Raw genomic sequence first — 14,025 nt, 5'->3', positions numbered from 1 at the left:
TCTGAAAATTTCATTGAAATATCATGTATTTTGGCCTGTAAACATAAAACAGCTGATTAATTCTACAACATAGCCTACACTATGTCTCCAAAGCTGACTTTGTCATAGTCCAGAATTTTCCTTTTTCCTAAAATTTTATTAGATGGTTTTTAATTTTACATGAGAACTAGTGGGTACCGAAAGGCATCAATATCGAAACAAAACAAAACTCAATGGAAAGTTTAATGCGTACAAATGTGCAAAGTGGCCTGCCCCAGCAGATCTGATAACATAGGCATAACACTTGGCTAGAAACAGAGGCAGAAATTCAGCCAACACTCTAGTGGATATTTAAGATTTCTCATAAATGATCAGATGCTAATCCAATCATAATTTTAAATACAGCAGACTTAACAGTTACTGAGATTTTCTACTAACAGGGAACCTTGCTTGCTTCTGGGTCCCTTTCTAGTTTCCTGACATCAGCCCTCCTGGCTCCTACAGAGATACAATACATAAAATGTTAGAGGCTAAGAGCCACATGAGAGAAGAAAAAGACTGTGTTTGTATTTCTAGACCTGAGTTTTCTCACTTAGTGTCTTCCAGTTCCATCCAATTTCCTGCTAACTGTATAATGCATTTTTCTTTTTTTTATTATAAAGATTTATTTATTTATTTATTTGGTTTTTCGAGACAGGGTTTCTCTGTAGCTTTGGAGTCTGTCCTGGAACTAGCTCTTGTAGACTAGTCTGGCCTCAAATTCACAGAGATCTGCTTGCCTCCGCCTCCTGAGGGCTGGGATTAAATGCGTGAGCCACCACCACCTGGCTAAAATTTATTTATTTTATGTATATGAGTGCTCTATCAACCTCAAGGGTTTTGGCTTTCGGTTTTCTGGTGCTCACTGACTCAGAGATGCTCAAGACACTGATGGGAAAGGAGAGAAAATCTCAGTGCAACTGTCACTGGTACCTGAAGATGACTGTTGTCTGAATACAGAGGGCTTACCCATGTAGGCATTGCCCCATTGTATGTGCGCAGGAAGGTAAATCTAGTCACCAATCCTTTGTGCACATTTTCCCAGATTACACTTCAGTGTAGTGTGTCACACCAAGCTCAAAGACACTCACCTTTTGCTGGCTGTGCTTACCCATGGCAGGGACTCTATTTCCTGCCTGACAGAAAATGTAAATAAAAACTCTAAGAGTACCCCTTCGAGGTAACTTCTCACTTCACATCTCCAATGGCAGCTCTCGGCTGAGAAGGCATGCATGATCACACAATGAACTTCAGGACTCCAGAGAGGGAGAACTCGGGCACTTATGTGCCTGTGGAACCAGGATCAACCAGGATCACCCAGATCTCACTAGGCCTTGCTCCAGTTTCAGCAATTTGTATAATTAATAATAATAATAATAATAATCAGCACAAGGATGTTTGTCCCATCTCCTCACTGTCTACCATGAGAACCAACCAAAACAATCTATGTGCAGCTTTCTGTACACTAAGCATTATTGACTCTGCTGTACTGAAACACTGCTGTTTAAATGAGTATAAATAGCTACTTTTCAAAAAACATCCCTTCATTTCTAAGAAAACCGATCAACCAACCAAACAAATGATAACTATATTTTCCCTCCTTCACATCTATATAACATCATGAACCTCACAACTTCCTGCTGATCTCCAGCCAGAATAACCCTTTATCGTCAGTGTGCCTTCTCCAAACTCTTTAAACCAGCATGCCTTCTCTAAACCCTTTGTCACCAGAGTGACTTCCCCAAACCCTTTATCGCCAGTGTGCCTTCTCAAAGCGGCAGCTCACTCGTAAACAGGTAGCCCTTCACCCGCATCTATTTTCCTCACAGAAATCTGCTTCTGTCACTCTTCTTTCATTATGCCTGGTCACTAGAATGACAGCCTCATGGAAAAGAACCCTGCTGGCTTCATCCATCTCAGCCCTGGGTAAGCGCACAGTTCAGCATACATGTTTTAAATAAGCTGATCTATATTGATATAGAATAAAAGATCATCTTTATAAAAATAACCTACCTTCTGAAATGATGCTGGAATCTTCTATGGAATTATCTAAAAAAAAAAAAAAAAAAAAAAAAAAAAAAAAGAAATAGACCAAACATATTATAGTAACTCACTTCCACTTAGATCAGAGGTTCTCAACCTTCCTAATGCTGTGACCCTTTAACACAGTTCCTCATGTTGTGGTGACCCCCAACCATAAAATTATTTCATTGTTACTTCACAGCTGTAATTTTGCTACTTTTATGAATCATAATAGATAAATATCTGTGTTTTCCAGTGGTCTTAGGCAACCCTTGTGAAAGGGTCCAAATAGATGTGAACCACAGATTGAGAACCATTGTCTTAGATCCCTAAAATGAATAAAATCTACTCAGAAAGTTTTGTCTAGGCTGGGTCTCCTTATGGGAGACTCCTGAGTATTTATATCACAAAATCAACTTCAGTTGTAAATTATACTCAAAAGTTTAATCAGAGAGACCAATGTTACTCCTATTGATGTAAAATAAAAATTCCTCTGTGCTCATGGATGTGCTCATCCTCATATTCACCAGCCAAGGATCAGAAACACCAAGGGAAAAAAGAAAAGTAAGATATATAGACACTGAAGCAAAATAACAAATACAGACAGAGCTTGCAAATGGCATTCCAGGTGATTGACAGCTTATACAAATGACATTCCAGGGAGGTAACTGACAGCACATGCAAATAGCATTCCAGGGAGGTGATTGACAGAGCATGCAAAAGGCATTCCAGGAAGGTGATTGACAGTATGCAAATAGCATTCCAGGAAGGTGATTGACAGCATGCAAATGGCATTCCAAGTAGGTGATTGACAGAGCATGCAAATGGCATTCCAGGTAGGTGATGCAGGGATGGTTCAAAGGCTTGGGAAAGCAACACAGGTTAGGGGTTGCAAATGCTGTGCTGTTTTATGCAAGGGCCTGGAGTATCTTTCGGTTTTGATATCTGTGGGCCGTCTAGTACCAGTCTTACTGTAGACACCATGTTTGACAATTCCTAATTACTTCTTAGTGGCTTGAAAAACTATAGTATTTCCTATATCTCTTCTTTACTGGACAGCTATGCAGGTAAAATACAGTTAACATTGAAAAACTCACCAGAAATCTCTATCCCTTCATTTTCTGAATGTTCGTGTACTATGAAGTGAAAGGGGGAAGAAAGATCATGTGGCGCGCTGAGCAACAATAAAAGCAATAGATCATGTCTAACCTTAGCTCATTTATAACTGTTTTAACTTCCAGGCACACTCTCCAACCATGTATATTGCAGAGCAGAGAGGGGAGGAGCTTGGCTAAATGATGTAAAACATTCTGGGTAGACATAGGAGATGGTAATTTCTTACACTCCTTCCTTCACAGAGCGACATACAAGCTCCTCCCCCAACCAGTTGACAGCAAGATTCACTGTTGACGCTGATTCTCCTTTTTGTCTTCCTGTCTGTGTGAGCTCTAAGCCTGGATCTCAGTTCTCACCAGGCATAGGGACTGGTTCTCAGATGGTAACCTGGGGACAAACACCCCTGCTGCTATCCTCTTAGTGGAAACCGGCTGACAGGACCTTTCATTTACCATGGTAACCAGGGCCCAGTGCCCATGCCTGCAGCCATCTGTTGACACAGAGCCTGGAGTTTCTGTGCTTTGATGCAAGCACCTTGTCCCTATGGCCCTCCCCGACACCCAGCAGCAAGCTATTGCCTCTTAACTGACCTTCTAAAATGCTACCTCAACGGCCAAGTTTTTTAATTTTTTTTTTGTTTTGTTTGTTTTTGTTTTTGTTTTTCGAGACAGGGTTTCTCTGTGGTTTTGGAGCCTGTCCTGGAACTAGCTCTTGTAGACCAGGCTGGTCTCAAACTCACTGAGATCCGCCTGCCTCTGCCTCCTGAGTGCTGGGATTAAAAGCGTGCGCCACCACCGCCCGGCAAGTTTTTTAATTTTTAAAAGAATTTTAAAGACAACCTAAGCTCATTATTTATATCCCATTAGAAATGGCTGTTATAGATAGCGAAGTTGGTTCTTTCCCGAATCTTAAACACATACATAACAAAGTAGCATATCAAACCTACACACATACTATAATTCTTAACTTCTCTGTGCACTTTGCCAACTCTCAAGAAGTTGCAACCCCTTAAAGTAGGGCTCCCACAACCTCAGAGCTCACAGGTCTGAATTTCAGTGCTGCAGCTGCCCGCAGGGCAATAGGTCCCACCCATTTTCTCAGCCTTCCTTAGGTCCCTCTCAGCTGCCTTCTGTCTCTACACAGCGTTCCGAAGATGCTCTAGTTAAAGGCAAACGTGTCACAAACTTGACTTCCTCCTCACAGAATCCTGAGCAGTTGATCCGCCCTCCCCAAGCTTTCTTCTATTGCCCGTAAAGGAGGGAAACAATCCATTTCATGGAATTCAACGAAACAGGTCTGGAGGTGCCTGGAGACGACGGCAGTGGGAACAGCACCGGCCTGCTGATCTACTCCTGCCTAACCTACATATGGACTCCAGCCAGAGGCCAGCGCTTGGACTTCCCCACCAGGACAAAATGCCATGCAAGTCACCTCCAAGAGAGGACAGCTCTGTGGAAACAAACTCTGACTGAAGGTCATTCATATGTTAGCAAAAAGGAGGGAGCACAAAATGGTATCAATGTTTTAAATAGCTTATAACTGTCATTTGTAAAAATAAAATAAAGTGTTATTTAGGTGAAAATTTTCTCGTGTGAATTCTTTCAAGATGGTTGCTGGATGTTGCATGAAAATAATAGCTTAGAGCACAATTCCCCATATTTTGTGCTGAAACTATGAATACATTTAAAAAATAAGTAAGTGGCTTAGGGTTGAGAAATATTTACAAACCTGGTGCATTATGATCTTGGTGTGTTGCTTCCTCTGCAAAAAAAAAAAGAAAGAAATGGAGACTTAAGACAATATAAGTATTAAAGCTTTGTCACTAAAGAAAACAAGGGAAAAGCAAATACTATAAAGCCTTATCTTAATCATAGATTCTAACTAATGCTGTAGTCACGAATGTGTGTCTCTGCTCAAAAGGAAGGAATGTTAAAAGAGGGAAACTATTCTCATAAAAATTCTTGCTAATAATCTAAAAAACTTAGCATAGGTGTCTGCTTTGTCACCGTGGGGCATTAAGTAAGGGAGGAGACAGAAGCACGCGATATTCTTTTAATAAACTAACTTTGGTACAGGACAAAAAAAAGTCCTACTAAAATTGAATCTTTAGTTTTTGAAAGAAAAAGCCAGCAATTAAAGACAGTAATGGCAAAGGTGCTTCCCTGACCTAAAAGTGAACGGCAAAGGCCATCTAATACCTGTATCCTGCTGCATCTTATCAGCATCCGTTACTGCTTCCCTGGGACCTAAAATAAAGGAAAAGACTTTGTCTAATAGCAAACAGCATACACATCACAGACACCATGCTACAAGAGTCACACGTTAATTCTAACCCGAAAAAAACCTTGTAAGGCAGATACTGCTGTGGCTTAGATATAAAGTATGCCCAAAGGCTCCTGTGTTGGAGGCTCGAGCCCTAGTTAGTGGCACTATCAAGAGGTGATTGGATCATAAGGATCAATGAACTAATCCACCAATGAATTCATAGCTGAACGGGCTGTTAGGAAATGGGGCCTTATTAGAGGAACAGTCATTGTGCCACGGGGGGGGGTCTTTGAATATATCCTGCTTTCCCTTCACAAGCTTTTTGTGAAAAACGGAGAAGACCAGAATGGGGGGGGGGGGGGAGCCAGAAAAGGGTGGGTGATAGGGATGGATGTGTGTAAATATGTAATGTACACTGCACAAATGTACAAAAACATCATCATGAAAGCCAATATGTTAATGAAAAATGTTTTCGTCCTTTAAAAACTACTCTCTCAGTAGTTTTATCACAGCCATAAAAACTAACAGATGTATTACTACTCTCTTCTGATAAAATTTCACACAACAAAGCCCCAAGTTGCTCTCTAGCTGCAGAGAAAATCTGGTAAAGAGCAGACTAAGGTTTTCAGCCTCTGCCTTTACGATATCACCCTCTCTTCCATTCTAGCGCCCCTTAAAAGAATCCCAATGTGCATCTGAAAATGTGTGTCAGTAACTCTAGGCCTCAGCCAAGGTTGGTTGCTCCAATGTTGCAAATTAGACTTTGGGTCATTGCCCAGGTAGCCAGTAGTCTCTGTCATTTGTTGCACATTTAGGAAGTTGTTTGATTGCACTTCCTGTTTACTCAAGTAATATTATTTCCCTTCTCAGGTTCTCAATGGGGTTGAAGACTAGATAATCAAGTTACTTTTCTCTCTTGGCCAAGCCATTTCTAATATAAAACTTAAACTCCTTAGGATAGAATAATTATTGAAACATTTATCACATGTTTCTTGCTTGATATTGTTTATGCTGGTTGTAATTCTAATTTTTATACTTGATATTTGTTCTTACTGTATATAGTTTTGTATTAGGCTTAGAACTCTCTTATTTAGCAAAGGGGGTGGTGCTGTGGAAACTTCTTCAGCCAATGGCCTTTGAGATATTGGCCCACTTGAGTGTGGTCTCTTATACTATAAATGTAGCAATAAAGTTTGTGTGTTCTCTCCCAATGGTGTGATAGAAGGCAATCTTTTCTCTTTATTTACCTTGTAATGCTAAACAATAAGCAAAAAACCCTCTGTCATCTAAGGAATATGAACAACTGCAAGACCATGAAGACACCTCTGTGGGAAGTCAGAGTAAACCATTCACCCTGACTTGAGCCTTCCTAAGCCACATCCACCAACAGAAATACATATTGAAAATTTTAATGTTCACAAACCTGAGCCTTCCTGTTCATTCATCATCTCTTCCACGTCGTCTGGATGGTCCTGTGATGCTATGAATTAGGAAAGGGGAAAATTAAAAATGTCTCAAATAAGGCTTATATATGATCCCTAAAACTGGAAAGCCACAAATCCTGTGATCCACCAAGTTCACTCAGAGAACAAACTTGTATGATCTGTACCTGATGCCAAGGACAGACAGGCAGTTCCCAGCATCAGTGCACTTATCACCCATGCACAGAGCAGCAGAGCGCTAGCTCGTGTGGCAGATACAGATTCTATTAGTCAGCAATTCACACCGCGTGAGGACACAAAAGTGCCACCAAAGAGCAGCACAGCTCAGCCCTCCTCTTGCTCTGAAGAGCCTCCTGCCACAGGAGCACTGGACATGGGGTCTTACCAGACCGGACCCAACTGGGACAATTCCAGTGCTTACACATCCACAGCACTGAAGCAATGCGGGTCCCAAAGGCCACTCAATAATACCAAGAGTGGTTGAAACTCAGAGACGAGTCACTAGCTCAGATACTAGGAGGAAAACTAGTCAAGACAGACTCTCTGAAAGAGGATGAATGCAGCTCTAGCACAGACAAGCTTTCTACAGTCTCATGATATGCAGGGAACTTTTGTCGACTTCAGAATTTAAGGCTATAAAGAACACGTGGGCATTGCTTTGTTTCTGATTTTTTTCTTTCTCTCTCTCTCATTCTGCTTTAGACAGGTCTTACTTTATAGCCCAGGCTGGCCTCACGGCAATCCTCTTATTTCAGCCTGACAGACGCTGGGATTATAGGTGTAGGACACTGTGTCCAGCTTGGTTTCGTTGTTGTTGTTGCTGTTATTGTTGTTGTTGTTGGTGGTGGTGGTGGTGTGCATGTGGGTGTGTTTTGACAACATTTCACTACATAACCCAGGGGAGTTTTGAACTAACAACCTTCCTTGCCTCCACTTTCTAAGTCTGAAATTATAGGTATATAACAGCAACACCAAATATAGTTCCTTTGTATATTTTGACTGAGTAATTCTGCTACTTGGGATTAGTGTTCAGAAAATGAAGATAAAAAAACCACAAATAATATTATTAGCTATGTGTCATATGATACATTGGATAATCTAAAAGTATCTAACTCATGATGCTGCCAGAAGATTCACTCTATTAATAAATTCTTACCTGTGTCTTCCATATGGTAACTATCCTCAGTTTCTGGAAAACAAAACATTAGCTTGATATTACTACTATCTCATGTAGGGGATATGTATCTGCTCTATGTTTCTAAATCTATTTTGAATGATAATTCAGGTAATTCCAATGCTCATTAATGATTTTATGATAAAACTATTAAAATAAAGCATGGAAATATCAGTTACGTCTCTATCATTTAATCACTCCTTTACATCACAGGTCTCTTGCACTCCATACCCACCCAGCAGTCCCACAGTGTTGACACACCCCACAGCCTGAGGTTAAAGAGAGAAAGCAATTCGTGTGGTGACCTGCAGGGACAAAGGCTGAGTGCTGGAAAGGTGCAGACTGTCAATCCTCTTCACATGCCACTGCGGGGGGGGATTCTATTGACCAGCTTTGTCCTGCTGCTTTCTAAGGTGAGAACGTGTATCGAAAACACAGATGAAACTAAGAATGGAGATTCGGTATGTTTCCAAAGCTACAGAAGAGCATGTCTTTCTGGTTTGGTTTTGTTTTAATTGTTGGCTTTGTTATTTTGTTTTCAGATAAGGTCTCATTGGTGGCTATGGCTGACGTGGAACTCTCTACAGAGAACAGGCTGGCCTAGAACTCACAGAGATCCACTTGCCTCTGCCTCCTGAGTCCTGGGGTTGAGTGCATGCACCACACCACACCAGAGTTTCTATTTGTTTTTGAAACAGGGTCTCAGCGCCCAGCCTGGCTTCCAGCTAACGGACTGTAGGCGTGTTCTACTGCACTTGTCCAGAATATATCCGGGTCACTGAGCGTACTCAGACAATAAAAATGCCATCCTTTGACTCTTGACCTAAAACCTTTGTGAATTTTCGACATCCTGTGACAATTTCATACATGTACAGAATATGTTCTGATGACGTTTGTTCCCATCACCTTCTCTCCATCCTCTGCAGTCCCTACGGAGCCCTTCATTCCAACAAGGCCACTCAACACTCTCTTATCTGGTTTTTCATGGTTCAATCTTTGTATATTTTATTTTACAGATTAGATAATGCAAATATTCTTAATCTCTAAAGACTTCCAAAAATAAAAATTTTGTTTCAAATTTAATCTGTTTTTATTATAGATTATGATAGAAAATAAGATTTCTTTAACTTAGAGACTACTTAAGTGTTTCTTCCTGTCTAGAGCTGACCTCCTAACCTTGTTGATATTACATCCTTCCTGCTTCAGATGATATCAAATCCATGTGAACTGCAGGAATTTGCAGGATTAGCAGCACCTCAATAAAAATTCTGGCCACTGTAAAACCATTTTGAGTTATCTTAGCCAAAGAAAAGAAAAACAAGCATGATACCAAGAAAATGGGGACATCGTTGCTGGAGCATTTTTACTCTGAAATTAGAAACATGTTCCTATGGAAACCATGACATAAACGATGAGTTTGGAAGCTATACCTTGTCCATCAACACCTATCTTCTATGTAAAATGCAACTGAAATCAGTTGTATATTCACTAGCACTTTGGTCTGCATTTCTGACAGACAAAACATATACACTCTATAGATTCCTGACCATTGACATGGATGCTGCCCGCCAAGGCTATCGCTTTTCCTATGGAGAATGCCTCTCCTGCTCTGAGCAGGTTTTGATGACAGTTTCTGGAAGATCTCATACATAAATCAGAAGGTGCCTACCACTAAAGAAGTTTCTCAGCATATTGTGTCAGAAGTGTATATGCTTTGCTTTCTGTGACTTGCAGTTTTTACAGCCATTTGTAGAAGGGTTCATGGAAACACAGTTAGGTTTATTCCCTATTAATTACAGTTGATGATTGTCTTTATGCAGCTGAGAGCTCCAGGATCTATTGAACCCCCCACTAATTGAAAACACTTGCTGCCTGTGACTTACAAAAGCTATCTGGGGACACGTGCTGTGGAAGCTACAGATAGGGAGACAGCAGCGCTGTTGGAACAAATGCCAGGCACAGACAGCCATGGGGTCATCGTGACTGCAATCTCATGTAACACACGGCACCTAGGTGGCGCTATGGAGGAGTTCCCTCAAGCACTGCGCCTACTGTTAGCAGAAATCCATCTATTATGAGTTTCCTTCAAGCCTTGAAAGAAAGCATCGTTTTATCTTAGAGAAAAGTTCATTCGCTTTGAAGCACTGAGCTTCACTCTCAAAATATTTAGATAAAATTAAATATTGCACATAAAGGAGTTTTAGAAATCATTTTAATAATTACATTATAAACTATCAACTATTCTATTTATTTATTGTATGCCCATGGGTGTTTTGCCTGCATGCATGCGTCTGTGAGGATGTGGAACTGGAGTTACAGACAGCTGTGAGCTGTCATGTGGGTGCTGGGAATTGAACCTGGGTCCTCTGGAAGAACAGCCAGTGCTATTAAGCACTGAGCCATCTCTCCAGCCCCTCTATGAACTATTTTAAGACAAATGTGTGCTACCTTCATGGACTGCCCCAGGTTCCAGGGTCTCAAATTTGTCCTCTCCATCAGTCACTGTGAGGACGTCCTCAGCCTCTGGCTGTGGCTCTCCTGATGCTCCATCTGCTTCCGGCTGTGGGGCTTCAACAAGGAGAGACAGTGAGCAAGGGGGAACAGCAAGAGCCCACAATGGCAGTCAACCAGGCAGGCCATCTGCAGCTGCCCCACGAGCCTCGGCCATTGCCCCCTCAAATGCCATTTTCTCACTCTGCCCAGTTTCAGTTGGAGTCACTTCTCGTTACAAAGGGAACTCACGCAGACAGTCACCTCATTCTGTTGCTCATTACGCATACTAAGCAGGTAGGACCACGAGCGGCCAATGGAGATGCTCCTAAGTACTCGATGAATTAATATATGAATGTTTAATTATTAATATATACATCTCTTTCATGATCCCTGAGTCAGGAGAAAGGTCACGCCAAGACCTTTCATTGAGAACTGCCAAATTCCATGTAGCAACTATAACTGACAACTTGCATGTTTTAAATGCAGAGAGCAGCTACCTGCTGAGTCGTATCACTGCCCCCCAGACACACTTCACATTGCGCATCTAAACAGACCCAGGCTTAGCTTTTCTCTTTAATGACAGAAAGCGTTTTGCTGACTATTTCAGGACATCCTGAGTAAACAAGCTACACGATTCCACGCCACTATAGTTTGGACTGTGACCCCGCCCTCAGGTGACCCGACAGTAACTTGCAGGGCTCCCAGCAGACTCCTTTTTAGAAACCGTGTTCCATTTGAAGAACCTGAGTGAGCTGGACTAGGCTGGTTGGGAGTCTGGAGTCTCAGGCTCATTACACCAGGTGTCCCAGCGGAGATAAATTATCTACTCCATGCCTGAGATTCCCTTCCACAAAACTGGAACAATAATTCTCTATGAAGAGTACTGGTAAATGGATGAAAACCCTAGGGATATGCCTGGCCCATCCTAAGTCTCTAGTGTGGTCATTACCATTACAATGACTGTAGACAAGGTTCTGTCTACTGCTATTGAACTACCCCCACGACCACAAGAAACCCATTTGAGGTATTCTGCACAGTGTGGCACGATGATGCTCAGCTTCACTGAGTCATATACACCTATTTGTGTAGATACTTCTATAGAAGGTGCCTCTTAGCTGCAGTTTTGCTGTCTGAAGTTTCATTCGTCTGGGGCCAAGCACAATGAAACCTTAATATTCCAGGAATAAACAGTTCATACATTTTTAAATATGTTCAATTCCTAGTCATGAAATCCCTCTTCATCCCTCTCCATTCATGTAACTGTCCATGGAGAAAGCATCTATAAGGGTATAAACCGGAAGCAAGAAGGTACAGCAGGAAACTCGGACCTAGGATTCTTTCCTTTTCGGGTGACCTTTCCATCACACAGACCTTAGCCACTGTGCTGTTACAAACAGAGGCTGCACCTTCCCACTCCTCTGCATTCCTACCCTTGTAGAACTGACTTTCCTGAGCCATCTTGACTTCATAGCTTGCATCTGCACAGCAGAGACATGCTCCTGCCTATTCTGGATTCAGACTGTAGGCAGAACAGACTATACTCCCACACACCTCCCAGCAGTTTCAATTCCTCTCCAATAGGTGTCTTTTTCTACCCTCACTCTACCGATGCACCTCACATGCCAGCCATTCTGACTACCTTCACACCCTTGCTGTCCTGGCCAGGCGAAGCGCCTTCTGCTCTAAGATGAAATGCATTCTTTCCAGCAAGCTTCTAAACAGCCCATGAATCACCACAGCGGTTCTCAGCTCATCACACTGAATTCAACGCTTAGATTTCATCTTCCTTCTGCCTGTGCTATGTGGCAGGGAGAGTGAGAGCCTGTGTGTGCCGTGGGAAGAAACACATTCAAGTGACAGAGCCTGCACACAATTATAAGGAACAATCCTTCCTATATTCCCAGTAGCCATCAGCAAAACCCAGGCAAAATGTGAGGTACTGTTTTCATGAGATAATACTTCCTTTCCTTTAGGCTTCCCTCAGTTTCACTAAGACAACAGCATACCAGGGTATAACTTCCTGCCCCTTCACAAGACCTCCGCAAGCTACATTATGGGGTCCTGCTGTCTGTCTGCTTTTATCAGGAGGTATTTCTAGGAGTATCCCTATGCAACCCTGGCATTCTGATTTCTGGATTATCATACTATATTCTCTATGCAGATGCCACCACAAGAAACCTGGTCCATGCTCTGGGAGGACACATCCTGGTCTCTTTGGCAGCATGACCCGTAAAACTGTCTCTCATGTTTTGCTTGGGTAAACCAGTCAAACATCAAGAAAACTGCAAGGATGAACTGTCACTCCAGTGGTTCAGCATCCCTTCTGATGGCTTAGAAGCTCCTGAGGGTGGAGGACCACTGTTTCGGAGGGTGGAGCATCTCTCCTCGGGATAGAGGGTGGCACCTGAGGATGGAGGACCATGCCAAGCAAGCAGCCAGAGCTCACTGGCCTATGTTGGCCACTCCACTCTGACTCTCCCATTTATTCTTGATGGAACACTGGCCTTGAATTATTTATGTTCATTTATTCATATGATTTTAAAACTAAATACGCTCATAAAATTCCTTCACAGTGAGGTGGGATTTTGAAAAGTATGTCCAGTGCTTTTCCCCCAAGAAATAATAGTTGATCTATAATTACTCGGAATGTAGTTATAGGAACTCAACTATTTTTGTAACTTGTGAGAAGTAGAATTGAATTCATACCATATTCTGTGTGTTCTGGTTCCTGGAGAAGGGACTGACTTTGTTCTTTTACTTCATCTTCAACATTCTGGACTTCTAAAATAATTACAAAACATAACACAATAATACAACACTCAAGTATTAATGGGAAATTTGAAGACTTAAATATGGCATTTGCACAAGTATTAAGATGACTATACTTGGCTAAGAGGCTGTGTAATATTTCCATATCCATATGCTGCTTCCTCCCCTATATCGGCAAACATAACAGATACTTAAAATTAGTCTTATTTGCTCAGCAGACAAGTCCCTGGTCTCTACTCTCACTGTCTCCCAGTGTTGTGACAGTCTCCTCATTGGGGCCCATTCCAACGGTGCTGAGAAAATCATCCAATAGGTGAAGAGTGTCTAGCCATGGCATGGGGCGTGCTCGTTACTGACTTCCTAGACAGGAACCTGAAGCGTCACGAATTGAGAACTACAAATGTGGGCCCTCTCAGAGTTTTCCAGACGCGTGTGTTACCAGCCCTGCTTCTGAACTCAGTGAGTGCTCCCTGGCATCTTATTCTGCATGCCTTTCTCTTCTCCCATGGTGCAGAGGTAGGAGCTGGGCCACCATGGGGGAAATAATGAACAGCAAATAAACGAAAAGGGTAATTGGGTGTAGTGTGCTCTTTCAAAAGAGCCATTGGTAGATGGAGTTAGAGGGCATTTTACTGAGAGATAAGTATCTGTAGTTGCAAAACAAACTGAAGAAGCCAGAGAAGGGAAGAAGAACTAAAGGCTCAGCAAGGGAAGGGCTGAGAGAGC

The 14,025-nt window shown here is 42.1% G+C and overlaps 1 protein-coding gene across 5 annotated transcripts in view; it reads right to left on the bottom strand.

The window, feature by feature from the left end:
• Asph (aspartate beta-hydroxylase) overlaps window positions 1-14,025 on the bottom strand; it is a 159,719-nt gene that overhangs the window by 92,042 nt on the left and 53,652 nt on the right. For all 5 annotated transcript variants that reach the window (XM_057790317.1, XM_057790315.1, XM_057790316.1 and 2 more), the window contains 8 exons: window positions 13,237-13,311; window positions 10,486-10,605; window positions 8,020-8,052; window positions 6,845-6,901; window positions 5,355-5,402; window positions 4,885-4,917; window positions 3,138-3,176; window positions 2,032-2,067 (listed from right to left, as the gene is read on the bottom strand). In XM_057790317.1, the coding sequence (XP_057646300.1) occupies window positions 2,032-2,067; window positions 3,138-3,176; window positions 4,885-4,917; window positions 5,355-5,402; window positions 6,845-6,901; window positions 8,020-8,052; window positions 10,486-10,605; window positions 13,237-13,311 (441 nt within the window). The remainder of the gene's footprint in view (window positions 1-2,031; window positions 2,068-3,137; window positions 3,177-4,884; window positions 4,918-5,354; window positions 5,403-6,844; window positions 6,902-8,019; window positions 8,053-10,485; window positions 10,606-13,236; window positions 13,312-14,025) is intronic.

This window comes from Chionomys nivalis, chromosome 16 (genome assembly GCF_950005125.1).
Source record: "Chionomys nivalis chromosome 16, mChiNiv1.1, whole genome shotgun sequence".
Lineage (NCBI taxonomy): Eukaryota > Metazoa > Chordata > Mammalia > Rodentia > Cricetidae > Chionomys > Chionomys nivalis.
This window is presented reverse-complemented; position numbering and strand designations above follow the sequence as displayed.